The sequence below is a fragment of the Cervus elaphus genome, chromosome 28 (assembly GCF_910594005.1).
Source record: "Cervus elaphus chromosome 28, mCerEla1.1, whole genome shotgun sequence".
NCBI lineage: Eukaryota > Metazoa > Chordata > Mammalia > Artiodactyla > Cervidae > Cervus > Cervus elaphus.
This window is the reverse complement of record NC_057842.1, coordinates 18,097,588-18,124,873: the sequence shown is the minus strand read 5'-3', so window position 1 is coordinate 18,124,873 and position 27,286 is coordinate 18,097,588. Positions and strand designations below refer to the sequence as shown.

Below are 27,286 nucleotides of genomic sequence, written 5' to 3'. Positions count from 1 at the left end.
CTCTCACATCCATACATGACTACTGGAAATACCATAGCCTTGACTAGACGGACCTTTGTTGGCAAAGTAATGTCTCTGCTTTTTAATAAGCTGCCTAGGTTGGTCATAGCTATTCTTCCAAGGAACAAATGTCTTTTAATTTCATGAATAGCTTTAAGTACACATTTTTTTAACGTGTGATCTGATATATGTAGAAGTCAGCCATATTGTTCTGGGTAGAAATTTTGTAATGGAAACAAATGATCTTTTTAGGTTCATATCGTAGTGACCTCGAAAAGTGTTAAGATTTACATCGACTGCTATGAGATTGTAGAGAAGGATATCAAGGAAGCTGGAAATATCACCACTGATGGTTATGAAATTCTTGGAAAACTGCTTAAAGGGGAGAGGAAGTCAGCCACAGTAAGTAACACAGTTTTATTTTTCTTGGTACCTTGTACGAAGATAGAAATGACATTTTTCAAAGTAATTGGTACTTTTTCTTTTCCCTTGATGATGTTTTTAATTGTTTTATATCTTGGTTAGATTGAAACACTGGAAGTTACACTGAGGTAATACGCTACTGACAAAACATGATAATATGCTTTACTGCTAGAAGCAAATTAAGATGTCAGGGCACCAGAGAACATCATGTAGTCGACTTGAAACCGAATCAAACTGGAGAGTACAGCACAAACTGTTGCCAGGAGAATCAGTGAAATGTAAACGAATTCATTTTTTTGCTTTTCAAAAGTAGGAACTGTTGACACAGCTTTGTGCATTCAGGACATTTTGCATTTGTGGACTCTGTGACCGTCACAGAGCTACGCTCCCTCACAGAGGGGTCAGTCCTGCCTCAAAGGAAGACGAGTGTAGGGTCGCAGCTGCCTCACAACTGGCATTGGCTTAAGCTTGAGCCGGGGGCTTGCCAACCCTTTTACAATGCTATTTAGTAATAGACTGTTAAAACCTGAGGTTTTCATTGTCCCAGGCTAAGTTCATAATAAATGTTGATTCATAATAACCTTGTTCTGAAAGCAGGACTACTATTTTTGGCTTCTATTATTTTTTAAGATAATTTTGCTTGTTTATTTCTGGCTGTTCAGGCTTTTCCCTTGTTGTGACAAACGGGGGCTACTCTCTGGCTGTGGCATTTGGCTTCTCATCGCTGCGGCTCCTCTTGTGGAAGAACACGGGCTCTAGGGCATGAGCTGCTCTAGTTGCATCCCGTGGGCTCAGTAGTTGTGACCCCCAGGGTCTAGAGCACAGGCTCAGTAGTTGTGGTGCCTGGGGTTAGTTGCTCCATGAAATGTGGGATCTTCCCAGATCAGGGATTGAACCTGTGTCTCCTGCATTGGCAGACGGATTCTTTACTGCTGAGCCACCAGGGAAGCCCTTCTATTATTTTTTCAATTACTGTTACTGAGCTTAGCTTTCTTGCATGGACAGAATTTTCTTCTCTATTCAGAAATGAAATTTTTAACCCTCAATGGAGAGCTTGAACTGGCAAACACTCCTAGCTTTCACCACGTGAAGTTGAAGTGAAGTTGCTCAGTCGTGTCTGACTCTTTGTGACCTCATGGACTGTAGCCTACCAGGCTCCTCCGTCCATTGAATTTTCCAGGCAAGAGTACTGGAGTGGGTTGCCATTTCCTTCTCCAGAGGAGATTCCCAACCCAAGGATTGAACTCAGATCTCCGACATTGCAGGCAGACTCTACCCTCAGAGCCATGAGGGGAGAACTAGTTAGTGCAAATTTCATATAATTGCAATTAAAATCTTTTATTGAATATTGGGTTTAATATTTAAATAGAACAATTACATTAAGTTTATAAAAGAATGACTATATCTAAGTGGCCTTTTCTTTTTTATCCAAAGAACTCTGTTTTTTAAGTGTAGAAAGATAGAAAAAATATATATATTGAAATAGTTAAGCTGAAGGTAGACATAAAATTATTAGTTAGCCCCTAGGTAAGAATTTATAAGAAGAAGAGTATCATTTTAAGTGAGGAATTTTTTAAAATGTTACTTTTTTTTTTTTTACAGAGGTAGACTCTTAAAAGTTGATTTAAATGTGTGTAGTCTTCAAATTAAAATTCTGAATTAAATGCACCTATCATTTTTAAGGATATAAAGAAATCAATGTTCTCTTAAAAAAAAATGAGACATTTCATTTTAGGTAAGGAAATGAATCAGAAGTGGGACTATCACATATGCATTTTGCTTTACTGTCCCTTTCTCTGAGGCATAGGTTTTTTTTGCTTTTAGGAGGTAGGGATCACATTGCTCTCATTGCCTGGACCCTCAAGAGAGTCTGTGTGAGAAGTTAGCAGAGGTTAAAATGTGGAAATGTTAATATGAAATGTTTTTCACGCATCTGTAGCTCATGTTGTTGTTGGTTGTTTACAGTTCCAGATCCAGAATTTTGATATTGTCTGCAGTCCGGTGTGGACCAGTAGAGACAGATGCTGTGATATTCCCTCCAGAGTAAGTGAAACAGAATGGAATTTTGTCACGGTTTGATTAGTCTTCGAGGAATAAGAGGTGTGGATGAGGATGACCTGGGAGAGGAAGTAGCCCTCAGCAGCTGCACGTTCAGGACGGAGCCAGGGACACGCATGGTGTGTGTGCTCATCAACGGCCGCAGCTCAGGCTGGGGAGCCCTCCCTCGAAAGTCAGGAATGTGGAGGACCGCATCTGGAAATTCTCCCTAACAGCCAAAGTGGTTAGGCATAGTCAGAAAAGTCCTGCTTTAATCAGCGTGTCTGATAAACCCATTTACTGCGGAGTCCTCCTAGTGCTTGTAAAATACCAGCATTTTACAATAAATGCTTATTAAATCCTTTACAGGATCAGCCATCATACCTCTCTGGATGTCTAAGTAGAAATGCTCAGTGATGATGGCCTTCCCACATATTTTCTGTGTAGGTGGTAATGGTTACAAAGTTGAATGCTGATGAAGGATTTGAAGTTCTAGGCAAATAGTGAGCTGCACACACCCACACAATGAGTGTGCATTATTTACTCAGCAAATGCTTACTGAACACCTCTTATAGTCCAGGCACTATCCTGTGAGCTGGGGTTATAGCAGTGAAAGGGAATGTTCTAGTGAAAGGCAGAGAGAGAGGAGGAGTTAATAAGTAGGTGTATACTGTGTTATCCAGTAAAAGAAATAGAGAGAAAACAAACCAGGGTACAAGGACAGGTAGCCAGGTGAGTACCCTCAGCCCTCAGGGATAAGGTAAGTTTTAAGCAGAGACCTGAGTGAAGTGAGGGGACAAGCAACGTGGATAATGGAGAAAGAGCATTCCAACGAGAGGCGACTGTAAGCGCAAAGGCCCTAAGGCCACAAGGTGCCCTGAACATCTGAGAAGCAAGAAGTGGATGAGGGGGGCTGGGGCAGAGTGAAGGAGAGAGGAGGTAGTGGGCGGTGGGCAGGGGGGCAAGGTGGTGGGGTGCTGTTTTGCAGACCGTATGAGGCCCGTAGGCTCTGGAAGGGACTTTAAATTTTATTCTGAATGAAATGGGCATCCATATCTGAAACACTCAGCATTTCTCTGATACCAGACTAGAGAGAATTGGATTAAATTACCAGGGGTCCTGATGATAGTTTTATAAACATATCTTATGTGACATTTCCTAAAGCAAAACTTTTAAAGACATAAAGGGGCATAGCAAGATTGGGTGTAAGACTTTATAATCATAATTAAAAATTATTCCTTTAAGTTGGGAAATAGATTTCCCTGTGTGTATAAGATAAGTGGGTGTGGAGGATAAGCGGCTGTGTTTACTTTCAATTCGGAGATAAATATTCTTTTCCAAATTTCAGAGAGATGAAGCAAAATGCCCAGCTCTTCCGAATGCTTGCACATGTACACAGGACAGCGTTGGACCCCCGGGACCCCCCGGCCCTGCAGTAAGGAAACTGAAATAGTCCTTCTAGTATTTCCAGTTAAATCTTTGGCATAATTATTCTTTGGTCAGTGTGTTGCGGATAAAATGCTTCCAGCCACTGGTGTGTTCTAGGACAGAACAAGATGAATTGCAGACCATTTTCACAGCACATCTTGAGATCTGAACTGGAGTAAATCCAGAAGAAAATCTTAAAGCATTTGAACACATTTCTCTACTCACATGAGAATGAATGATATGGGCTAGCATTCAAGAGCTTTTCAAGATTTGGATTTGGGTTTCTCTCTGTAATTACATGATTTTGAAGATTCCTTACATCTCCTGAAAGCTTCTTGTACCTGTGTTATGGAGCCATGATTGAGAGGCTGACCCCAAAAATCTTTAGAGCCTAGGATATGTGTATGCTATTAACAAGCATATCATAGAATAACATATAGAGGATAATTTATGTATGTGATGATATCATAAACTCTGGGTGAAAGTGTTGGGGTTAGGAATAACCTGAGTGAGAAGACTGACCAGGTCTTTCTATAGGGGTAGGAGGGGAGACCAATAAAATGCAATGCAAAACATTGAAGAGTACAGTGTTAGATCCTGTTGATCAATTACATGTGACCTGGGCTGGCTTTTCAGAATGGAAGTGGTACCACTAAGCTTTATTGACCTCTTTTAAGAACATGGGTTAATTAACATAGAAACAGCTTGAAGAGTCTTAGAACACCAGATTTTACTATGCATGGTTGTTAACAAATAATGTAAATTGATTTTAGGTTAATTACAAACCAGCTCCTCATATTTGGAATCAAAATATATCTGGAATTAACATCATTTATTTTCTTTAATTAATAGTGACTTACCTGACTTATATTTATAATCATAAAATTATACCCTGGATGTGACTTCGATGTGTTTTTTTTTTTCATTTATTTTTATTAGTTGGAGGCTAATTACTTTACAATATTGTAGTGGGTTTTGTCATACATTGACATGAATCAGCCATGGATTTACATGTATTCCCCATCTCGATCCCCCCTCCCACCTTCGATGTTTTTGAGAAGTAGGAATTTTTTTCCTAATTGTAAGATAACATGTCAGTATCATGTTTATTTCCTCTTTGTTCAGTGAACAGGTCTCTTAATTCCTATTACTAAATTACATGTTCTGAGATTCTGAGAGAGTCTTCTTATTGCATATTATTTTCCCTGAAGAATACACTCATATAATTCTGAAATAGATTTTTTTCCTTAGAAATGCTTAAATATTGTATTTAATGCTTTTTTTTTTAGTAAACCTCAAATTTTCAAATCAACTTCAAAATTTGCTAACAATTAAGGAAAGATCAGAATATAAAAATGAGATCCTTAAGAATGTTTTGAAATTCTCCTTTCCCACACATTTGTATGATAGAAAGTATTTACTTCCATATTTCATAAATATCTGTAGTAGTATTGGTTGTCTGGAGTATGCGCTGCTTCTTAAAGCAATTTTTATGTATCAGCTTCTTCCTAGTTTCCTATGTTCACCCTAAAATGTGCTCTGTGTATTTTAGGGAGGACCTGGTGCTAAAGGTCCGAGAGGTGAAAGAGGTGTCAGTGGGGCAGTTGTAAGTATATTTTAGAGTGCATTTACATTTTCACCTATATGTTGAAGTCTCGTTATTCAAATTTCCACTCACAGGGTAATGTGACCTTGAGCAAGTTGATTCAAGTTTAGTGAGCCTTAGGCAATATAATGATCTCTGTCTTGCCTCTGGATGTCAAAATGGTAGATTAGATTAGTCAGATAAAGCAATGTACAGGGGATGTCACTGAAGTGGGAATTGCCCATGAGAGACCTAGAGAAGCACCTAAGGGCTCTGCTCTCATATGGGCAAGCAGAGGGGGAGACCTGGCCATCAGCTGGAAGACCCCCCTCAAGGAGCAGAGTCCCACTAGAGGGAGCTGGGGAGGGTTCATCTCTCTCAGAGAAAGAGCCAAGCCGGCCACATCTGCCTTCGCTGGGGGTCACTGGCCTCTTCTACCGGTTCAAAACTGTCTCTGTAAGACAACTCCAGCATCTTGGGAGGATGTATTATGAAGGTGATGTGTAGTTTTTGTCATACTGTCATTAAGCTAACTCAGGAAAGTGAGGCTGGGGTGCTGACCCAGGTCTGTCTAACTCCAGGTCTGTCCTTTTCCACCTGGACACCCTGCAAAGAAGCTCCAACATTGAGTGAATGTACCTGCTCTTTCCTTTCTTGATGTAGACATGTGTTAGTCCCAGAAATCAGCCCAAGTCTCAGAGGAATCAGGACCAGCTTAAAAGAAATCAAATCTAGTGAATTGTGAGGTTTGATCTCTGAATGAATTTAGGACTATAGATATATAAATATATTTGATGTATTTTAGTTTTTAAGAAACCTATTCCCTTGTTAAAATGGGAGGTTTGGAAATTTAAGTGCTCTTGTGAATTTATTGTACTTTCTAATTCTTTTAGTGAGTAGTCAAAGGAAGAAAGGGATGACATTAATAAATGCTTTTATACTGGGTTGGCCAATAACTTCGTTTGGGTTTTCTGGTCAACCCAATAAATGCGATGATTTCTAAAACGTTTGCAGAGATTCTGATTGGTATCTTAGAGTTGTGAAGACAGCCCTGGAAGGACAGTCTGTGACTTTGCTTGTTTCTCTGTTCTGTATGTAGGGGCCCCCCGGTCCTCGTGGAGATACAGGTCCTCCTGGTCCCCAGGGTCCTCCAGGCCCTCAGGGACCCAATGGCCTCTCTATTCCCGGTGAACAAGTAAGCACAAAGACTTTCTGTATGAAATGAGGATGGTGGATTAATGTTGAATTTAACTGGAACATTTTCTACTCTATTTTGCCAAATTCCAGTGTTTTTTCAGAAAACTCAACAAGTTTAGTCATTGAGATGACTTCCTGTGACTATAATTTCAGATATGTAAATAGCATATGTAATAATATGTAACTGTAGGAAAAATTGTTGCTACTTCTTTGACCTTTAAAAATTATTTTAATAAGTAATGCAAATATCCTTTAATATCCTGAAAGCTTTGAAATGGCTTTGAGTCTGTGGCAGGCCCTGGGGTTCTGTCTGATATTTATGACTTATTTATCTAGGTCATTACTTCAATAAAAATTTGTTTTATTCCAAATGCCAATCTGAACTTAGGAGAAGTGTCTTACCTTTTGAGGCTGGTGTTTTATTTAACTACTTTTTTCTATACTTTAAAATAAAACAAATATAGCATATGAATAAGAATTCAGATAATTACATAGTTTTAAATTTAGGTCTAAACTCCCTTTAAAGACCTTTTTTTAGCATTTAGAGAAAAAAATAATCTATATCAGATATAGCTAGAAATGAAACATTTGAAAGAACTGGGTTTTTCTTTTCACTCAAAAGGGTTGAATGCAGGACTTCCCTAGGGGTCCAGTGATTAAGACTGAGCTTCCACTGCAGGGGGAACAGGTTCAATCTCTGGTCAGGGAACTCAGATTCTGCATACCTCTCAGTGCAGCTATAAAAAAGGAACAGGGTTGAATGCATCTACTTTTAGCTTCGTATATCCACAGGGGAGTTTGGGGGAGTTTTATTTCTATTTATTTTCTTATTACTACTATTAAATTATCAGCTTTAATTCAGATCTGCCTATTAACAAGTGTCTTCTAGCATGTAGTTATAAAGAACAAAATTATATTACATTTCATTGACTCTCCATTACAATTAGCACCAAATTAAATATGTTAAATAATAAAAATAGTTTTCCCTTCAACTTGGGTTCTTTTAAAAGAAAGGCATATTATCCCATGATTATATAAAATGATCCCATAACACGATAAATGGAAATTATAACAGCATTTCTAGTTTAAAAAGTGAGCATCAGTCCCCAAAATAATTTATTCATCTCCCTTCACAAATATGCTTCATTGGATTTATGAAGTGATAGAGATTTCAGGAATGACTCACGTCTTCCTTTTTCACTTAATTTCTGTAAAATGCTGAGACCTGTTTTCCCACTGCTTGCTCCAGGGTCGCCAGGGAATGAAGGGCGATGCCGGAGAGCCAGGACTTCCAGGCCGGACTGTGAGTTGTTCTTCACCTTGCCTTTTCTTGACTTGTCAAGTGTTCTTTGCAAAGTTGCCCTCGTAGTGCCTCAGAAGGTGAACCAAGGTTAAGCCGCAGAGCAGAAGCCTGGCCGTTTTCCATTCCGTCGCCTGGCCTGAGGCTTCAGGCTGGGGCTGTGCAGTCAGGTCTGGGCTTGTTGACTGAGCTAGCGTCTCCCTCGCGGGCTGGCTCTGCGCTTGCTACTGAGTTTCTGTTCCTTCGCAGAGCCCCTGCACTTTTATCCCAAACATTTTGGAGAAGGACACAAATTCCTTTCCCCACACAAGAAGTTTATCACCGTGTTTTCTTGTTTGTTTCCTTTTGTGTAGGGAACTCCAGGATTACCTGGCCCACCAGGACCAATGGGCCCTCCAGGAGACAGAGTAAGTGTTCTTGTGCGGCCTCTAACAACATTGGACATGATTATTGCCTATTAATTAACCCCCCCATAGTTCGGTTGGTGTGGCTGAAAATGCAGAGTTCACATATCTCATAGGAGGCAGGAAAGCTAATATCAGTGGGCCAGCTGACACCAGGGCAATCTCAAGGTCTGTGAAACAAAATGGTGGGACTTTAAATGAGTCGTTAGAATTTTGGAAATTTAAAAAAATTCAGCATACTCAGAAACCAGTGAATTTTGGTTCATTGGGAAGAGATTCAAGAATCCTAGAAAATTGTGTTAAATCTGAAAATTAATAATTTTTTATGAGGCATCTTTTATGTAGCTCTAAGAATAGTCTTGATTCCCGTGGCACTTTGTATGTGGTCAGGGACATCTTTTCTACACCTTTAGAACTCAGATACCATCTGCAGCCTCTGTGATGGATAGCAACTGGAACTTAGTAGGAATTGTGCTCATTTATGGCAGATCTCAGGTCTGTTCTTGAGTTATGAGGAGATCAGTGCAGGAGACCCAGTTTTTTCTAGGACAAGTAGATGAGAAGCACAGTGGCTTCTGTGCTCTGTTTAACGTTACAGAAACATTTGGTTTCATAGGAGACCACAGACGCTTTAATAGAAGGTTTTAGAGCTGCTCAGAACCAAGGCACTAATGACTTCAGCACCTTCTAGTTTAGACAGCAGTCTGAGTGTTGTCTATATTCTGACTAATCAAGTCAAAACCACAAGACTAGCAGCAGGCTCTGAGAGGGCCAGAGCTGTAATAGTTGTCACTCATGCGTTGATTTGTTAACCTTAACACCTCCAAGACCCCATGGGGCAGAAGAGTTGGGTCAATCGGATGGAGCAAAGTTTTGCCCAGATAATACCAAATGTTGGATGATTTGCCAATGGAATTTATTTGCTCCAATGCCTACTCTTAAGTTTATGAGAAAATGAGGTCAAAGAGAAAACTGTTCTCTGGGAGCCTGGGACCCACTGGTACTTATACATATTCTTCTGACTCTTTTGAGACTGGCACTCTAGTTTTATTTGAATTCTTGTCTCATAATAAAGGACCACAATGATATTGCAAGGGTGATCAGTCAGCCTATGCAATCAGTCAACAAAACCAAAAATATCACATTCAGGAAGTAATGACGGATATTAAATATAGTTCAATGTCCTATGATAAGCCATGATAAGAAAGAATATGAAAAAGAATATATATGTATAACTGAGTCATCTTGCTGTATAACAGAAATGAAATACAACATGGTAGATCAATTATACTCCAATAAAATAAAAAACAAAACAAAACAGAAGTAATGATGGGCTGCCTCCCTTGCCACCGCTACTGCGGAAGGCATGTTGGCTTGGCACGTGCTTCAGCATGGGTTCCATGCAGACTCACTGGGTGGTCAGTGCCCACCCCATCAACACGCTCCTTCTGAGGTGGCGGTCAGGCAGCCATCCCCGCCATCACTGCTTCCCTGAAAAGTGAAGGGGTGGGAAGGACGGTGTTTTTCACTCTTGCATTTTAATCTGTGAATCCAGCTTTGTGGTGAGGCAACCCAAGACCCTCATGTTGAGAGTGAGGAAAGTTTTCAGGAAATTATTCATCTTTTTTCCATCACAGCCTTGTACCTACCACTCAATTTCCTGTCACTACAGCTGAGAGTAGGAGTCACGGCTGATGGAACATAAACAGTTTTGGAAAGTTAGACTTTGGGTGCAGGCATCTCAGCCAAAAGAGAAAGAAAGGGAGACAGAGAGAGGAAGGAAGGGATGAAGAAAGAAAGGAAGGAAGGAAGAAACTTGAAACCTGTGGTGGGACAGAAGAGAATAAAGCTCACGCCCAAGACCATGGTGATGAAGGAAGATGTCCTACCTGGATGGAGTTGTCAGAGGCAAGAGGCTTGGGTTGCCTTCAGCTCAGATCAATTTTCAAATGAGCCACAGTTTTGGGGACTGTTAGAAAGTAGCAAGACAAGTACAGGTTCAGGCAAGTCATACACGTGCGTCTGTGAAAGCAACCACAGGTCCTCTTGGCCACCCTCCCATGGAGGGAAGCAGCAATAGCTGCTGCAGCTTTGAAAATGGAAAGTAAAAAAAAGGAAAAAAAATTTGCAGCACAAAGTTCTGCAGATGGCTCAGTGGTAGCCCTTCTGAGGTCACCAGAATAGAATCCGCCTCATCCCAATTTAGGTAAATGTTACTTTTAAGAGAAAATGACTGGTTAGACCTAACTGTCTGCCCATGGATGAGTGGATAAAGGTGTGATATTTTAATATATGAATATATGTTTAATGTATATAATGGAATATTATTCTGTCTTAAAAGAAGAGGGAAATGCTATCATTTCCCAAAACACGGATAAACCTTGAACCTGGAGGACATGCCACCTGAAATAAGCAAAGCGCAGAAAGAAATACCACATGATCTCACTTATGTATGAAATCTCAAAAAAGCTGAACTCCTGGAAGCAGGTGGCTGCCAGGGGCTGAAAAAGAAGGAGAAATGGGGAGATGTTAGACAATACAGAGTTTCAGTTATGCCAGATAAGTTCTGGAGATCTAATGTACATTTTGATGACCACAGTTAATACTATAGTATGTATTTGAAATTTGCTAATAGAGTGTATCTTAAATAGTCTCACTACATAAAAAATGATAGCTCTGTGAGATGATGGGTGTGTTACCTTGATTGTAGTAATCATTTCACAATGTCTACATGTATCAAAACATCACGTGTACACCATAAATATATACGATTTTGTCAATTATAGCTCAATAAAGCAAGGAAAACAGAGAAAATGATTGGTCAGGAAGTTCTTAGAATGACTGAAGGAGGATTATTCATAGACATGATATTTACATTAAAAAATAAAAAAAAAAGAGTGTTTTCCACAGTGGTTGGAGGAAATTTAGATGACATTCAACTGTCCGAACCATACTCAGAGCATTTTTGCTTCTTAAGTGGCTCCCAGGAGTGGTGTTGATGTTACATCAGATGAACTTAGAGTCTGTTTTTTGTTAAGCAGGGCTGGATCTTCCAGAAACCAGTCTGAAATGTTTATCTCTATAAGTTTCTGAGTTTTTTTGAAAGGACAGACTATTTCTAATGCAATTTTAAAGAAATAATTTAAACTTCCTCTTTTGTAAAATCAATGGGAGTCCACTTAATGCAGGCAGTGATCCAAATGATCTTGACTTTTTGCTAGGATCCAAGAATATGCATAAAATTATCACTTATTCTCAAAGGAGGCAAAAATTTCCTTTGACAGAGGAATGCAGCAACCATAAAAAACTGCCTGACTCAGAAATCCTCGGCCGGATTTCAGAGGTCCGCACTTGGGATGAATACTAGGCGGGCAGTGAGTGACTCATTCCAGGCAGAGGTCGTCTGGCATTGTGCAAGCCGCACAGAGATGCCCGCTACTCCTGGGTAGATCTCTCCTCTCAACCTGACCCGGTATAGGTCTAGTCTGTGAGATGAGGAGAGATGGACCACTAAACAATTAAGTGAAGATTGAGGGTTTCCTTTCTTTTGAGTGGTGGAGTTAAGGTAGTTTTGCCTCTTTCTTGGAGGGGAGGAGAGAAATCACCCAGGAGTGAAGCAACAGTGGTCCTGTCCTGGCTGCCTGGAAGCAAGGAAGAGGGTTTTCTCACCAGGTGGTTGGCCTCTCCTGCATCTTCTATGACGTCACCTGGTTTCCTCAACAACATTCCCTTCATCCTATTTTGATCCTTCCCAGGCCAGTTCGTGGACGTTGACTTTTCAGTAGAAAGGGCTAGTCTTCCTGTAGAGTTCTTTATACGCTTAAAAAAGCAAAAGGCAGTATCTTCATAATAGGAAACTGCCTTCTTTGGAGAAGACTAGTTTGATTCTTAAAATGATCTTATTTGTAACCCTATAAATGACTGAGTTTAGAACTGAATTATTCAGTTAAAGGCATAACTTAAACGGAAAGCATTTTTTTGGGGGCATATTTGTCTTTATATTGAAAAGTTACCTGCAATTGGGTTAAATCTCTCACCTGTCACTTTTATCATCCTGTTTAGTTTCTTTCCGTTTTGGCTGGTCATTATTTCACTAATCCACACTTTATTTCATTTTTACAATAGGGCTTTACTGGAAAAGATGGAGCAATGGGACCCAGGGGTCCCCCTGGGCCACCGGTAAGAATGGAATGGGTGACAGTCATCTCCCTGTCCTGACTCCCTACCCCCACTTGCTAGGAAAAAGTTCAGAAACCTGACCTTTGAGGCATATTCCATTTGTGCTGTGGACCGCACTGTTGAGGGACCTGCTTGTTTTTATTCTCCTAAATCAAAATCGGCTAGAGAAAACAGATGTGTTAAAATAGTCTTTCTGTTTAATCAAGTTATATTTGAAAAACAGAAAAATATCTCTTAACTGGTTAGTGCCCCAGTTCCTTCATTGTGTACATTAAGTGGTGGGTTTTATGATCTTGCTGGTCATTTCCTATTCTAGAATTTTAAGAGTCTGTAGCTTATGATATTTGAATTTTAAGGATATTAATTACAGAACAGCTTTAAGTCATTCAAAGGATGTAATTCTTATTGAGTAAGTTTTCTAATTAAGATCTTTGGGAAAATTACTGAGGCCATTGACTCTGAAAGAAGTATCTGTATATCTGCATCCAGGTGAGATAGCAATTACATTGTTGGAGGTAACTGATGCTCTTCATGGCTTCTGGCTGGATAGGAATGATGTATGTTTAATATATATGTACTCAAGTAGAGTTGAAAATGTACAGTAAACTTTCATTTAAAGTATTTACTACAGAGATTAACCTTTATATGATTGATGAATAAAGAATTGTTTTATAGAAATCTGATGATTCCATTTTAAGGAAATTTTAGCTTTAGAAGATAATGTACTGACTAGCAATATTATAAATATTTTACTAAAATATGGCTGTGTGAAAGTCGCTCAGTCGTGTTGGACTCTTTGCGACCCCACAGACTAAACTATGGCTAAAGTTTCTTAAAGCTGTGCTAAAAGGGAGAAATTCTTATGGTTTTGATGGGGTTGAGGGTGCTGATACGACAGAAGAGAATTATGCTTTATTCGAATGCACCAAAGAAAAAGTGAGTTTCTAGGCTGAGCTCCGACTTCCTGGAGGTAAGGGGAACTCCACCACATGGTGCTCAGATATCTTCTCAATTTCTTCCCCAAACAAAGTTTTCGCTCTTGTCTTTTGATGTGTTTTCTATTTTGATAACAGAAATAAACGAACAGAAATTGCTTTCTGTAAATTCACTTGGTAGCCAATTTACTAGGATCCCAGTCTGTGAATGGTGAAACTGATTAAAAACAGTATATGTATATATATTTTTCAAATGGTTTCAAATGTATTTTTCAACTATACACTCCATAAAGACTGAATAGGAATTTTCAAGATTTTTTTTTCTCCATGTTATCTTAAATTTGATTTTACTCTTCCTTAATATGCTGAAAGCTTTCAAAACCCTCCGCGCTTTGTTAGTTTCCTTCACATGGGATTCCTCTTTCATGGTAACCTTTTGTTTCTCTGCCTATGTGTATCAGGGAAGCCCAGGCTCTCCAGGAGTCACAGGACCAAGTGGGAAACCAGGAAAGCCGGGAGATCACGGCAGACCAGTAAGTGGATGGCTTGCACGCCTAGTCATTCCGTTGTGAGTGACGAAGAGACTGCAAAACTGTGGCGTATTTATGTTATCTCTGCCGTAATACGTTTGAAGCATTTGTTGAAACTATGCTAAACCCATGGATTTAACTTGGTACTAGTTCTAAAATTTTTCTCTCCAAGTTATAACATTCTGGGATGAAAACTGTGGTCATAGGGTTTCTTTAAAAGGAGAATGGGATTATGAGCCAAGACACATATTTCTGCACTGTATAAACACTCAGAGCTGGGTCAGCAGAATCATTCTTTTTATTTAGGAGCGGTATGCAGCTTAAGATAGAAAAACACATGATGGTGCATGGCGCCTCCATGGATGCTCTGCAGAAGTTAACCCTTTGTGAGCGTCCTGTAGCCCTGCCACTCACTCTTTGCCCTTCTGTTGAGGATGCTAGAGTATTAGCCCCAGAATTAAAATAATTTATCTAATCCATTATCTTACTTTTTTACACTGCCCTGCTCCAACTCATATCCAGTTTACCTTTCTGTTTTTCAGATGTTTTGGTTAAAATAATAGTTGAGCTGGTCTAATGCATATCTTCTATTTTCAAATTTGTATCTCCAAAACTGAATGCTTCCCAGGTGGTGCTAGTGGTAAAGAATCTGCCTGCCAATGCAAGAGACAGGAGTTTGATCCCTGGGTCGGGAAGATCCCCTGGAGTAGGAAATGGCAATCCCCTCCATTTTTCTTTCCTGGAAAATTTCATGGACAGAGGAGCCTGGCGGGCTGTAGTCCATGGGGTTGCAAAGAGTCGGACATAACTGAGCACATATTTGTAATGACTGTTGGGCTCCATATTCTTCCTTACAAGCTCTCCCCTATTTGTGTCTATGAAGAATAAATGTATTTTAAGCAGCTTTTTGTCTGAGTAGAATTCTGAAATATAAAAATTTATTTCAAAGGTCATGAAGTCCGACATTAGTGATGGCATGCCTATCAGAGCTGTTCTCTGAATGGAACTTCTCTCTTCTTAAGTATTGTCCAAGTTAAAAAAAAAAGTATAAACCCAAGTTAAAAAAAAACAGTTTAATGTCAAACTAACTTAGGGTAGAATCTTTATGTGACATGGCCTGCCTTCTACGTTTACATAAAATTAAGCAAGCAGCGTAAAGATGAAAGGCCTCCTGATATGCCTCATACTCTGTGTATACTCTAGCACATGACTTTATTACTCTCTTTTCATTAATAAATCATGGCAGAAACTTCACAAGAGCAGTTAAAAGTACACAGAACTTTTCAACCCATTCAGGATTCTATTTCTTTTTATAATGACCAAAATAGAGTCTAACATAAGAATATCACTGATGTAATTGATGGCTGCAGCTAGAAACCTGAAAGAAATGTCTACTTCCTTTACTTGAAATGAGATCTCAAGATACTGGCAATAAAGATGAGTTCTAAATCATATATACTAGACCAATCTCAGAGAGGCACTAAATTAAAAAAAAAAAGGGGAACAAAGTAGCAGTTAATGCAAAAAAGATTCCCTGAAATTTACAAAAGGCTCCAAGCTAAATAATGTTTCCATGAGAGTGGAATACTTTTGGTAAAGAGAGTCAGGCTCCACTTTTTCTTCGAACTACAGTTTGGTGACATTTATCTGGACGTTATCTACCCCGTTCCCGTCCTTTAACCATCCTTTTAAGGTGGTAAATTACTTCTCCTTTTCTTCTCTCTTCTATTTACGTTTAGTTTCTAAAACCAAAACTAGCAGTTGCATGTATAAAGGTCTTAGCAGGGAACTTAGCTCAACCGCTGTTAGCTTGTCATTAGTGCTTGTATGCAGAGTTGTCTTTCTGTTAACGTATATAATACCTGATGTTGTATAGTGGATGTTGCCAAGAACTGCTGATGGAATGTTTTTATTCATTTACTCAGCACCCTTTGGTTGGTGCCTAACTGTGCTAGTTGGCATTCTAGGGTCTGGATAAAGCCATAAACAGGGCGAAGTCCTTGCCCTCACGGAGATCCTAGTGGGGGATACAGACCAAAAATGTAAATACATAATATAGTTTCTGGTGATGATGAGTGATATGAAAGAAAGAGGCACAGAGTAAGGGGTCAGGGGCTCATTATGGTGGTGTGAATGGGCTATTTCAGATGCAGCGGTCAGGGAGCCTGTCCGAGCAGGTGCAGTGAGGTTGGGAGTATCCGCGGGAACATCATTCCAGGTGTGGGGAAAGATGAACAAAGGCTGAGGGAGGGTGAGTGGGGCATGTGGATGGAACAGCAGAGAGATCTGAGCACCTGAAGCGAAGGAAGTGAGGAGAGGCGAGGTCAGGTAGCTGGGCAGAGGCCATCATGTGGCCCACCCAGCCCACACTTAGAATAAGTGTGATGAGAAGCCCTTGGAGCCGAGAGTGACATGGGCCGATTTTCCTCTTAAATTAACAGTCTGGCTTCTTTGTGGAGAACAGGCTCGAAAGGGGCAAAAGTGGGAGAAAGGAAGACCAGTTGGATGGATGTTGAGGAGTTGAGGCAAAAGTCTTGGAGACGGTAAGATGCAGTTTGGGATGTTATCTGAACGTCAAATTTGTCAGTGGTGTGGGTATTCCTTTCAGGGGGTAGCCTGGAGATATACAGAAAGACAAAAACTTCTTACACTAGAAGGAAGACTTTTTCCAAGGTGTTCTTGTGGCCAGTGAGAAGCCTGACAGAACAGGGAAGGGGGCGGCAGAGGACGAGATGGTTGGATGGCATCACTGACTCAATGGATGTGAATTTGAGCAAGCTCTGGGAGATACTGGAGGACAGAGAAGCCTGGTGTTCTGCAGTCTATGGGGTCGCAGAGAGTTGTACACAACTTAGCAACTGAACAACAACAACAACAAATTCTGTAGTTGTGTTTGGATGTGGGACCAGCATTTGGGTTAAGTTCTTTGGTAATTGAGGCATGTAGCCCTTTCATATCCAAGGCACAAAATCACTAGAAGTTAGAGATGCATGTTTAGTTAGGGAATTGATGGAAGGTCTTACTATTACGAGATCTTATGGGTTCTTACTGGAACTGAACCAAGATTAACCTACAATAGTCAGCTGAGCTCCCTAGCCATAGTGACATGAAAAAAAGGTAGAATAGAAGCAAGGGCAATGTGACATGTATTTCAGTTCCAGATCTCTACTGTGAATGGGCATCATAAAATGCAGGCACAATACATAACTTCTAAACGTGATCATAAAATGCACATCTCAGCACTATTTTGGAGGACATCTGCTTCTGAGAGAGGGAGACAGGGAGACAGGGAGACAGATTAGATTCCTTCTTACAGACAAGCAAAAGGTGAGTAACTTGAATGTGAACACGATGTGTGATTTTGCTAATTTGTTAGAAAATAGACCTTGCTGTCTTTCATCATGTCCATTCAGAAGTCATTTTAGACCATGTTTGTCAGTTTGTAATATCTGAAATTCCTATATTTCAGGGTCCATCAGGATTGAAAGGAGAGAAAGGCGATAGAGTATGTATTTCTTAAAATTTGACTTACAAGTTTATTTTGTGTGTTAAACATTGAACTCTGGAACTATGCTGATCATACTTACTGATTTAATTCACTAGGGAGACATCGCTTCCCAGAACATGATGCGAGCAGTTGCAAGACAAGTCTGTGAACAATTGATAAGTGGTAAAATTTCTTTTCCTTTGAATATATGCATGTTTAAGTGAATTGCAGGAAAATGCAGGGTGTTTTCTAAGATATATACTTTCTAAGATAAATGTTGCTATTTCATTTTCACAACCTCTTCTTTTTATACATTGTCAGTTTTGTATCCTGTTAGATAAAGTGGATGATATTTTAATGATTGTCATCAAGATAAAACAGTAACCCAAAGTAAAATAATAGCCCGTTATCCTTATATTCGGTCTAATACAAAATCACATTTTAAAAGGGCCTTTCAGTTTCAATATTAGGATTTTTTTACTGGGTATCCACTGAAGCAGCAATCATTGCATCTCTTAAGTTATGCTGTTTGAGTTTTACTAACTCTTAAGGAAGGAGGACCGTGGAGATTAATTTGATCCTGAAAAGTCCACGTTGATGGGGAACTTTCTATTGCCTCCTTTTGATTCACGGACTCTTTCTCCTTATTCCACGAAATTTATTAAGTGATAAGGCACAGTGCCTGCAAACTGAGTGTGACCTCCAACTCAAGGCCTCCCTTTTCGGAAGTTTTAGGCCAGCTATCTCCCAGGGTGGTTCCGAGGAGCGCCTGCTTTAGAGTCACTGATGCTGTGTGTGAGAAATTAGTTCCTTGGTCACCCTAAATCTGGTGAATCACTCTTTGGAGATGAGACCCAGAAATTTATAGTGTTTGAAGTATCCCATAGGTGATTCCAGTTTACACTAAAGCCTGATTATCACTGCTGTAGGCACACACACACAAATGCTGTCATTTTTTAATTTAAAAAAAGGTTCTCTTTGAGTGACATCATCGGGCAAAACCTTGGGGCTTCATATCAGAAGCACGTTAAACTTTCACAAGTCTTTTATGTTTAGAGTAATGTTGATGGCTTACTAGACAGTATTTGGTGTTCTTATCAGGGACCATTTTGTCTGGGATGACTGGAGTGTTTTATTTTAGGGTTGGGATTCTAATTAAAATGTTTGCCGGAGGGGGCAGGAACAGAGATGAATGTCACTAAATACTAAGAGAAATCTCTTTCATGTTCTCATCCCTTATTTTAATTTTCAGGTCAGATGAACAGATTCAATCAGATGCTGAACCAGATTCCAAACGATTACCACTCTAGTCGCAACCAGCCAGGCCCTCCAGGCCCCCCAGGTCCCCCCGGCAGCGCAGGAGCCAGAGGAGAACCAGGACCTGGGGGGCGGCCCGGCTTCCCAGGCACACCAGGGATGCAGGGGCCCCCAGGGGAACGAGGTAGGCATTCTTGGCTGCTGCCTAGGCATCAAGGAAGGAATCTCTAAGTGTAGAAGCTGGGTCGAAAAGCACGTGGAAGGCTGAGCTTGGCAATGACGCTGGTCTTGTTTGGACAGCCCCAGAAGAGCCACGCATCCGTGAACCTGTTTTTCTTTCTAGGCAGCTGTAGGCTATAGAGATCCTTATCTTATCCAAAACAGGAAGATTTTGTCAGGAGATCTCTGTCAAGACAATGCCGTTTTCTGATTGTTGCTGTTAGCGAGCAAAATTGTTTCTTGGCAAAGGGAATCAGGCACTAAAACCTTATTAATTGTTTTGACTGGCAAGAGCTGGGCAGCAACTGAATGTAAGCTGCCTTACGATTTTAGATCCAAATTCTTCTGGTTCCTTTACTCAGGGTCTGGAACTGGTCTTATGTGTTTATTTGGCTTTAATTTCATGGTAGATAAGTGTAATTGAAGGAAAAGGAGAAAAACAAGATTATCTGATTCCAGATGTTTCAGCATGCTGGGGACTGACTTTGTGAAAGTAGTGGTTAACATTCTGGGGAAGACCTAGATGCTTCTATAATTCTGATGGTTTAGATGCCATCCTCATAGGGCCACTGAAGCTGAGGTACCTTTGAGATGTCTTCAGTGGGTTCTAATTCTTTATTCAAGATTTCTGTTCTTAATTACTGTTTCTAAAATAATATATTCGATGTGTTTGTTTTCTTCAAATAATTTTTCCCCTGACTTGTAGCCAGATTTGTTTCTTGGCCATGAACCTGGAATTACACAAATGTCTAGAAAGAATTTTGGCTTAGAAAGTGGACTTCTGTGAAAAATTGGGTTCTGCTTTTACTAAGGGAAATGAATTACTTGAATCAAGTATTATCGGTTCCGATGAAAACTACATTTTTCCAGATAATTTTCCCTCTGTCTTTTCCCATTCTATCCTTGCTTAGGTTTGCCGGGAGAGAAAGGTGAAAGGGGTACTGGATCTCCAGGACCTCGAGGGCTGCCTGGCCCCCCAGGTGGGTTTTGAGAGCGCACAGCCCTCCTCAGAGGCGCAAACTCATCCTGTTAGCTTCAGGCAGGCCAATCATCATGGTATATATTTGAACAAGAAGTTCCTCTTGATCCTCCTCATTTTTATGTTCTTTTTGTTTAAAAAAAAAGTTTCAGCACATTCTATTTAAGATTTACTCTAAGTGTAATATATGAGGGTCTGAGTTTTAGTGACAGAAAGATGTTGTTTTCTTTTTATGGGATTCCTTTTTTTTTTTTCCCCCTATTTGTTTTGTTTGGCCTCACAGCTGTTAAGGATGGCATCATTTCCTGTTCCTTCCGCTGTTCTTCAAGATGCTAATAGACTAATAGACTGAGGAAATATATCCTTGTTAGAAATCCTGACACATCCCAAGATTTCATTCACAGGTTTTTTTATTGAGGTTTTGGAAGGAAAGAATAGTTGTTCTATGCATTTTGTTTACTAGATTGAGAATGAATTGTTTTCTTCACCATAAGGTCCATAAGGTCCTTTGCAACCATGGTCAGCCCTGGAGGTTAAATCTTTATATTTGTGTTAACCACGAGTGAGTATCAGTAGATTCAGAAATAACATTGCTTCATACTGGTAATTTCTAAGGAAATATTTTCTTACCATATGCTAGAGACTCATCTGGTCTTGAAGTAGTGGAGGTACCAAAGTACTATTGACTGCCTTAGGAGATGCATTTAACAAGAGGGGCAATATTTGTCTTAAACCCACAATAGGTCCACAAGGAGAATCAAGAACTGGTCCACCAGGGTCCACAGGTTCCAGAGGTCCTCCAGGTCCTCCTGGTCGTCCTGGAAACTCAGGTATCCGAGGCCCCCCAGGTCCTCCTGGATACTGTGACTCATCCCAATGTGCCAGCATCCCATACAATGGACAAGGCTATCCAGGTATGTTGTGGCCCTTATAAGGACCCAAATTCACCTGAATTAAAAAAAAACCTGTATGAAAATAAAGTTCCCTAGGATTGAAGGAAAGTTGATTCGAGGATTTCTTGAAGATAGCCACTCTTTCAGTTGTGTGTTTTGATTATGTAGTAATAGTCTCTCTCAAAAGAATCAATGTTAATTTTATGACATTATTTCACTGATAGGAGTTGAATAATTATTTTCTCCTCCTTTCTATACTTCTGCATTTATCAAATTACCACATAAACTTCTCTATTTCTCCTGATAGTTCAAAGAATGTTATTGATTGATTTTTTTTTTTTTTTTGGCCTAAAGGTTGGGAACAGGGATTTGTTGAGTACAACTGTAGAATGCCAAGAATATATATAAAATTTGTTTTGGGAATCTAATGTGTAGGCAGACTATTTGATAACATAGTAGAGGCAATTGGAAATATTTCACTATTTTACTTTGTCCATGGAATTAGTGTTTTATAAACTCTGGGATCTAATTTTTCAAGAGTTTGTCACAAAATTCTAATATTTGACAATTTGACAATTACAGGAGGCAGAAGTCTCTTAAGCCTGAATTTGGGGAATATGGGGACAGAGGCAATATGCTGATCTAGAAATTAAAAAATTAATGCTGTGGGCAGTGGTCAGCAGTGACCTTTTTCATCAATGCACCCTCAAGCATCTTGCAAGTTTTAAAAATGATACTGCTGTTTGATATGGTTGGCTACTAGCAAGTAGTGCATGAGTAGTTGAATATCTAAATATCTATATATCTATATATTTATGTGCATACTTACATATGACCAAAAATAATCATATGAATCTTAAATTTCTTATGCAAACCATTCAAAAAATTGCAATTTCATTCTTTATAAAAGAAATTTGAATTACCTCTGCCTTCTGGTATGTATGAGTAACTTGAAATATATGGATATATACATATATAATTTAACCATTACATACTTAGATGAATGTGTATAGATATTTTTTTTTTGCATAGTAATTCAACTTTTAAAAACTATCATCTTTGACCTGTTTCAGGTTCCGGCTAACAAATTTTCTAAGTCGCCAGTGCTGCTTACAGTTTGAATACATGAAAATCCTGTTTCTGAGATGTTTGCGCACGTGCTTATTAGAAAATGAGTCTGTATGGAAATCTCACCACAGATCTGGTTAACGAACCGGGTGGACATCATAAAGGAGGGTGGAGACTCTTTATACTAACTTGAATGAGACAAAAGCAGTGGTGGTAGTTTATAAGCCTGATGCATTTCAGTAATAATGTAGAAAAATATTATTTAAAAAAAAAAGTTCAAACACAGCTCATGAGGAGCCTCAGTGGTGAAAGAGGCGCATAATAAAACTACTAACCGGGGAGATGATGCCATTTTGGGAAAAACGATTAACCTGGTTAAAGAGAAATACCTTATGTAAATAATAAACTAATTATGGCTTGTAAATGATTTGTATGTGATACTGTCCACTAAAATCACTTAACAATTCTACAATCAGCTTCTGCCTGCCGCTTGCTCTCTGCCGGAATAACATCGAATTAGAATCTCCTCATCTCTTGCTTGTTAGCGATGTGTCTGATTACCTTATGTACATGTACTCTCATTTGGGTTTTTGTAATCGCCCTTTTCAAACCAAAAGTTCAGACTCCCTTTTTTTCTTCCTGTTTCGCTGTTGTCACTGGTGGTCCTCACCCACCAGCTGTTAACTCAGGCTGTGGGCCAGACAGCCACAGAAAACGTCATGTACTGTATATTACTTGGTGATAATTGACTTTCCTCCAGAGTTCAGTTTTAAGGAGCCAATATAACTTCCCCATCACCTCCTCACCTTTCCCAGTGGTTCTCTGAACTGAGAAATTCGAAGTCATGAAGTTACTTGGGGATTTGCAAAAAACTCCTACCTAGGTTGGTTCTCTTTGGCCCAGTCGCTGACCCTTCCCAGGTGTTTGTGCAATAACTCTATTTACTGCTGGACCTCTGAAGGTTACAGACAAGTGCCATTTCAGATCACCAAATTCTCTCTGCGAATGGAAGGAATCAGAAGGGTGTAATTTCTCTGCTTTTGTAGTCATGGGATTAAGACTGGAGTGCAGTCCCCTCGGGTCATGGTTTAGCTTTTGGTGTGTGTGTATTCCTTCCAAATCATGCCATAACTGTAATGTTGAATCGGACAGAGCCCTACGTGCCCGAGGGCGGGGCCTACTTGCCCGAGCGCGAGCCCTTCATCGTGCCGGTGGAGCCCGAGCGGACCGCGGACGAGTACGAGGACTACGGCGCCGACGAGCCGGCCGGCGAGCACCCTCCCCACGCGCGCTGGCGGCGCGCCCTGCCCCACCGCCCCCGGCAGTGACCCTGATCCCGCGCGCTTGCGCAGCGCGGCCGGGCCGCGGGGAGGTGTTCGGATTCCCATTTACAGGTCAGACGGAGCAGTGGACGTCTTACCTGCCACGTTTCTTCCGGCGTTGCTTCATCGGAGAGTACCCTTTCTGACTGTTAGCGAATCTTGTTCCTGCAGGAAGCCTAGCTCGCTGCCCGCGCAGTCTGTAGAAATCTTTTGCCTTTGCCCTTGAAGTTGCTTGCAAGATCCTTTGTTCACAAAAGCTGCGGGGAGAGAACGTCCCTTGTGCCTTAATTAGGTAGCTAGCAGGCAGCCTCAGTGAAACTCTTAAGCACTTAAGTCCAGGAACCCAGAGCGACGGTGTATTTCGAGAGGGCAGTTTGTCTTTTCCAATACTTACCTGCAATTCAGTTACATCCCCATCCAAGCAGTTTCCCTCGTAAAACCAAAAAAGAGGGAAAAGTCACTCTATTGCAACTGTTTATCTTCCTCTTCTATCCTCTGTCATACATTAGGGCATAGAATGCTCTTATACATCTCTTTTTTAAAAACCACCAACCTTAAGCCATGTAGCTGAAGTTATTGTATCAACTGGATACAGTTCCATATTGCCTTAAACCTCCTTGTTTTAGACACGCTAACATTTATGCCAAATTGCAGATTATTCTGCAGAGATGGAATTGCATGTTTGTGTTGTATATTTAGTATGAACTTTTTTTTTCCAGAACATAATGTTTCTTAGTTATCAAAAGCAGTTGGAAAATGTTTGCAAGACTATGAACATAGAATTGCTGCTTTTATATTTTAACTGCAGATTGTGAATTTCACTGCCTTATATTATTTATTTCTGAAACAAAAGAGGCATTTTTCAATAAAACTACTGAAAATTTGACATGGTATGTGTTTTCTTTAATGTCCTTTGGGACTATTCAGGCCGTTGTTACAACAAACAAGTTCATGTCCTTGGATACGGTTACAAAGCTTGTTACTATTAAATTATGGTAAATAATGTTAGATTTTTAATGATATGGTGAAGTCATAGAAAGTAGTGAGAGAGCCTTTAAAGGCCCAGAAGATTCCAAAGGCTTTATTAGGAATGTAGAGGATGTGTGTGTTGGTGGAAAAACAACTAAGTATCCTAGGAGACCCCAAACAACCTTTAACAAGTCACATGATTTCACATGCACTTACTCATATCTCCTATACCATACTTTACCCAATAGCATGTTTAACTACAAAAAGAGTGATTCCTTAGTGATACCTTCTTTTTGTACCTTTTATGAATACAATAACATCATTTTAAATACCAAAGAAAACAACGTTCATTTGAAAGAACCAACATCAATTGAAGAAAGAAGTATTGAAAGAAAATTTTCCACAGAGTAAAACTTAAGGTTTAAATACTTCCTGGAGACCAAGATCAAAAGGACTAGATGATAAATGATTGCATTGTTTGATTAGGAGGTTTCAACCAGGTCACCGAATTCATAGTATTCACCTGTAATTTCTGATACATACAGTTGAAAGTTGAAGGAGACCCCTGAGACCATCCCAGTTCAAGTCTTCACTTTAAGTGGGGAGAAACACTCACCTCATCAGTATCAGATAGAACCCTGGCCTCCTATATTGCAGGCAGTGTCCTGCATTGCAGGTCGATTCTTTACTGACTGAACCACCAGGGAAGCCCTAAAATCCTAACATCAGTTCAGTTCAGTCACTCAGTCGTGTCCGACTCTTTGCGACCCCATGAATTGCAGCACGCCAGGCCTCCCTGTCCATCACCAGCTCCCAGAGTTTACTCAAACTCATGCCCATTGAGTCAGTGATGCCATCCAGCCGTCTCATCCTCTGCCGTCCCCTTCTCCTCCTGCCCCCAATCCCTCCCAGCATCAGGGTCTTTTCCAATGAGTCAACTCTTCGCATGAGGTGGCCAAAGCACTGGAGTTTCAGCTTCAACATCAGTCCTTCCAATGAACACCCAGGACTGATCTCCTTTAGGATGGACTGGTTTAATCTCCTTGCAGTCCAAGGGACTCTCAAGAGTCTTCTCCAACACCACGGTTCAAAAGCATCAATTTTTTGGTGCTCAGCTTTCTTCACAGTCCAACTCTCACACCCATACATGACTACTGGAAAAACCATAGCCTTGACCAGATGGACGTTTGTTGGCAAAGTAATGTCTCTGCTTTTTAATATGCTATCTAGGTTGGTCATAACTTTCCTTCCAAGGAGTAAGCGTCTTTTAATTTCATGGCTACAGTCACCATCTGCAGTGATTTTGGAGCCCCAAAAAATAAAGTCTCTCACTGTTTCCCCATCTATTTCCCATGAGGCGATGGGACCAGATGCCATGATCTTAGTTTTCTGAATGTTAAGCTTTAAGCCAACTTTTTCACTCTCCTCTTTCACTTTCATCAAGAGGCCCTTTAGTTCTTCTTCACTTTCTGCCATAAGGGCGGTGTCATCTGCATATCTGAGGTTATTGATATTTCTCCCAGCAATCTTGATTCCAGCTTGTGCTTCTTCCAGCCCAGCATTTCTCATGATGTACTCTGCATATAAGTTAAATAAGCAGGGTGACAATATACAGCCTTGACGTACTCCTTTTCCTATTTGGAACCAGTCTGTTGTTCCATGTCCAGTTCTAACTGTTGCTTCCTGACCTGCATACAGGTTTCTCAAGAGGCAGGTCAGGTGGTCTGGTATTCCCATCTCCTTCAGAATTTTCCATAGTTTATTGTGATCCACACAGTCGAAGGCTTTGGTGTAGTCAATAAAGCAGAAATAGATGTTTTTCTGGAACTCTCTAGCTTTTTCAATGATCCAGCGGATATTGGCAATTTGATCTCTGTTTCCTTTGCCTTTTCTAAAACCAGCTTGAACATCTGGAATTTCTCGGTTCACGTATTGCTGAGGCCTGGCTTGGAGAATTTTGAGCATTACTTTACTAGCGTGTGAGATGAGTGCAATTGTGTGGTAGTTTGAGCATTCTTTGGGATTGCCTTTCATAAATCTGATTTTCCTCCATTGTCCCCATCAACCACCAGTTTCTGAGGCTAGAATTTTGAGTCATTGTAAACTCTTTTCTCCTTTCAGTTTTCACATCCAATTCATCAAGTCTAACTGACTGAGCTCCTACATACGCATCTTAATCACCCCATTGTTACTACTCAATATTAGACCCTTGGGATCTCTTATCAGGAGTGTAATCGCAGTCTCTTAAATGATCTTTTTTCCTGTAGCCTTTGTCGACTTAAAAAAATGTACAACATGAGAATTGTGAAAAGCAAAAGTGAAATTTGCTCAATCCATGAAATTCTCCAGGCCAGAATGCTGGAGTGGGTAGATGGATGGCAGGCATGAATCCCACATGGCAAGCGGATTCTTTACCTGTTGAGCCACAAGGGAAGCCCAAGAATACTGGAGTGGGTAGCCTATCCCTTCTTCAGGGGATCTTCCCAACCCAGGAATTGAACCGGGGTCTCCTGCATTGCAGGTGGATTGTTTACCAACTGAACTATCAGGGAAGGTGAGTGAAGCTTTATCTGGGGCAAAATGAGCCCTACCTGAGAGGGCCTCAGCTCTGAGAACCCACTTCAGAGAGGCAAGAGGGAAGAACTTGGTTATAAGTGATTTTGGTGAAGGGGCAGTCTATGCAATCAAGTACATATTTTCCCATGGATTCCACTAGTCTTGTGACGCTTTCTTCTAGTCATGAGGAACAGTCATCACCAGGAGGGATTTTAGTGCTTTCCTAGCTATAAAGAGGGCTTCCCTAGTGGCTCAGAGGTTAAAGCGTCTGCCTGCAATGTGGGAGGACCAGGGTTCAATCCCTGGGTCGGGAAGATCCCCTGGAGAAGGAAATGACAACCCACTCCAGTATTCTTGCCTGGAGAATCCCATGGAAAGAGGAGCTTGGTAGGCTACAGTCCACGGGGTCACAAAGAGTCGGACATGACTGAGCGACTTCACTTTCACTGTCGACTTAAAAAAATGTACAGCTATAAAGGGATACAAGAATTGAGCTCAAATATTGGTTCCTAAAAATA

The 27,286-nt window shown here is 40.4% G+C and overlaps 1 protein-coding gene across 3 annotated transcripts in view; it reads left to right on the top strand.

Annotated features, from left to right (window-relative positions):
- COL12A1 (collagen type XII alpha 1 chain) overlaps positions 1 to 24,129 on the top strand; it is a 117,414-nt gene extending 93,285 nt beyond the window's left edge. For 2 of the 3 annotated variants that reach the window (XM_043889868.1, XM_043889866.1), the window contains 15 exons: positions 253 to 402; positions 2,389 to 2,466; positions 3,809 to 3,895; positions 5,441 to 5,494; positions 6,573 to 6,668; positions 7,920 to 7,973; positions 8,324 to 8,377; positions 12,500 to 12,553; positions 13,950 to 14,021; positions 17,488 to 17,523; positions 17,622 to 17,688; positions 18,758 to 18,946; positions 19,893 to 19,961; positions 20,704 to 20,874; positions 23,074 to 24,129. In XM_043889868.1, coding sequence (XP_043745803.1) covers positions 253 to 402; positions 2,389 to 2,466; positions 3,809 to 3,895; positions 5,441 to 5,494; positions 6,573 to 6,668; positions 7,920 to 7,973; positions 8,324 to 8,377; positions 12,500 to 12,553; positions 13,950 to 14,021; positions 17,488 to 17,523; positions 17,622 to 17,688; positions 18,758 to 18,946; positions 19,893 to 19,961; positions 20,704 to 20,874; positions 23,074 to 23,249 — 1,407 coding nt within the window. In that variant the 3' untranslated portion in view covers positions 23,250 to 24,129. Of the gene's footprint in view, positions 1 to 252; positions 403 to 2,388; positions 2,467 to 3,808; positions 3,896 to 5,440; positions 5,495 to 6,572; positions 6,669 to 7,919; positions 7,974 to 8,323; positions 8,378 to 12,499; positions 12,554 to 13,949; positions 14,022 to 17,487; positions 17,524 to 17,621; positions 17,689 to 18,757; positions 18,947 to 19,892; positions 19,962 to 20,703; positions 20,875 to 21,926 lie in introns of all 3 variants that reach the window. The other variant, XM_043889867.1, reaches the window with a different exon arrangement.
- Positions 24,130 to 27,286: the final 3,157 nt, after the last annotated feature.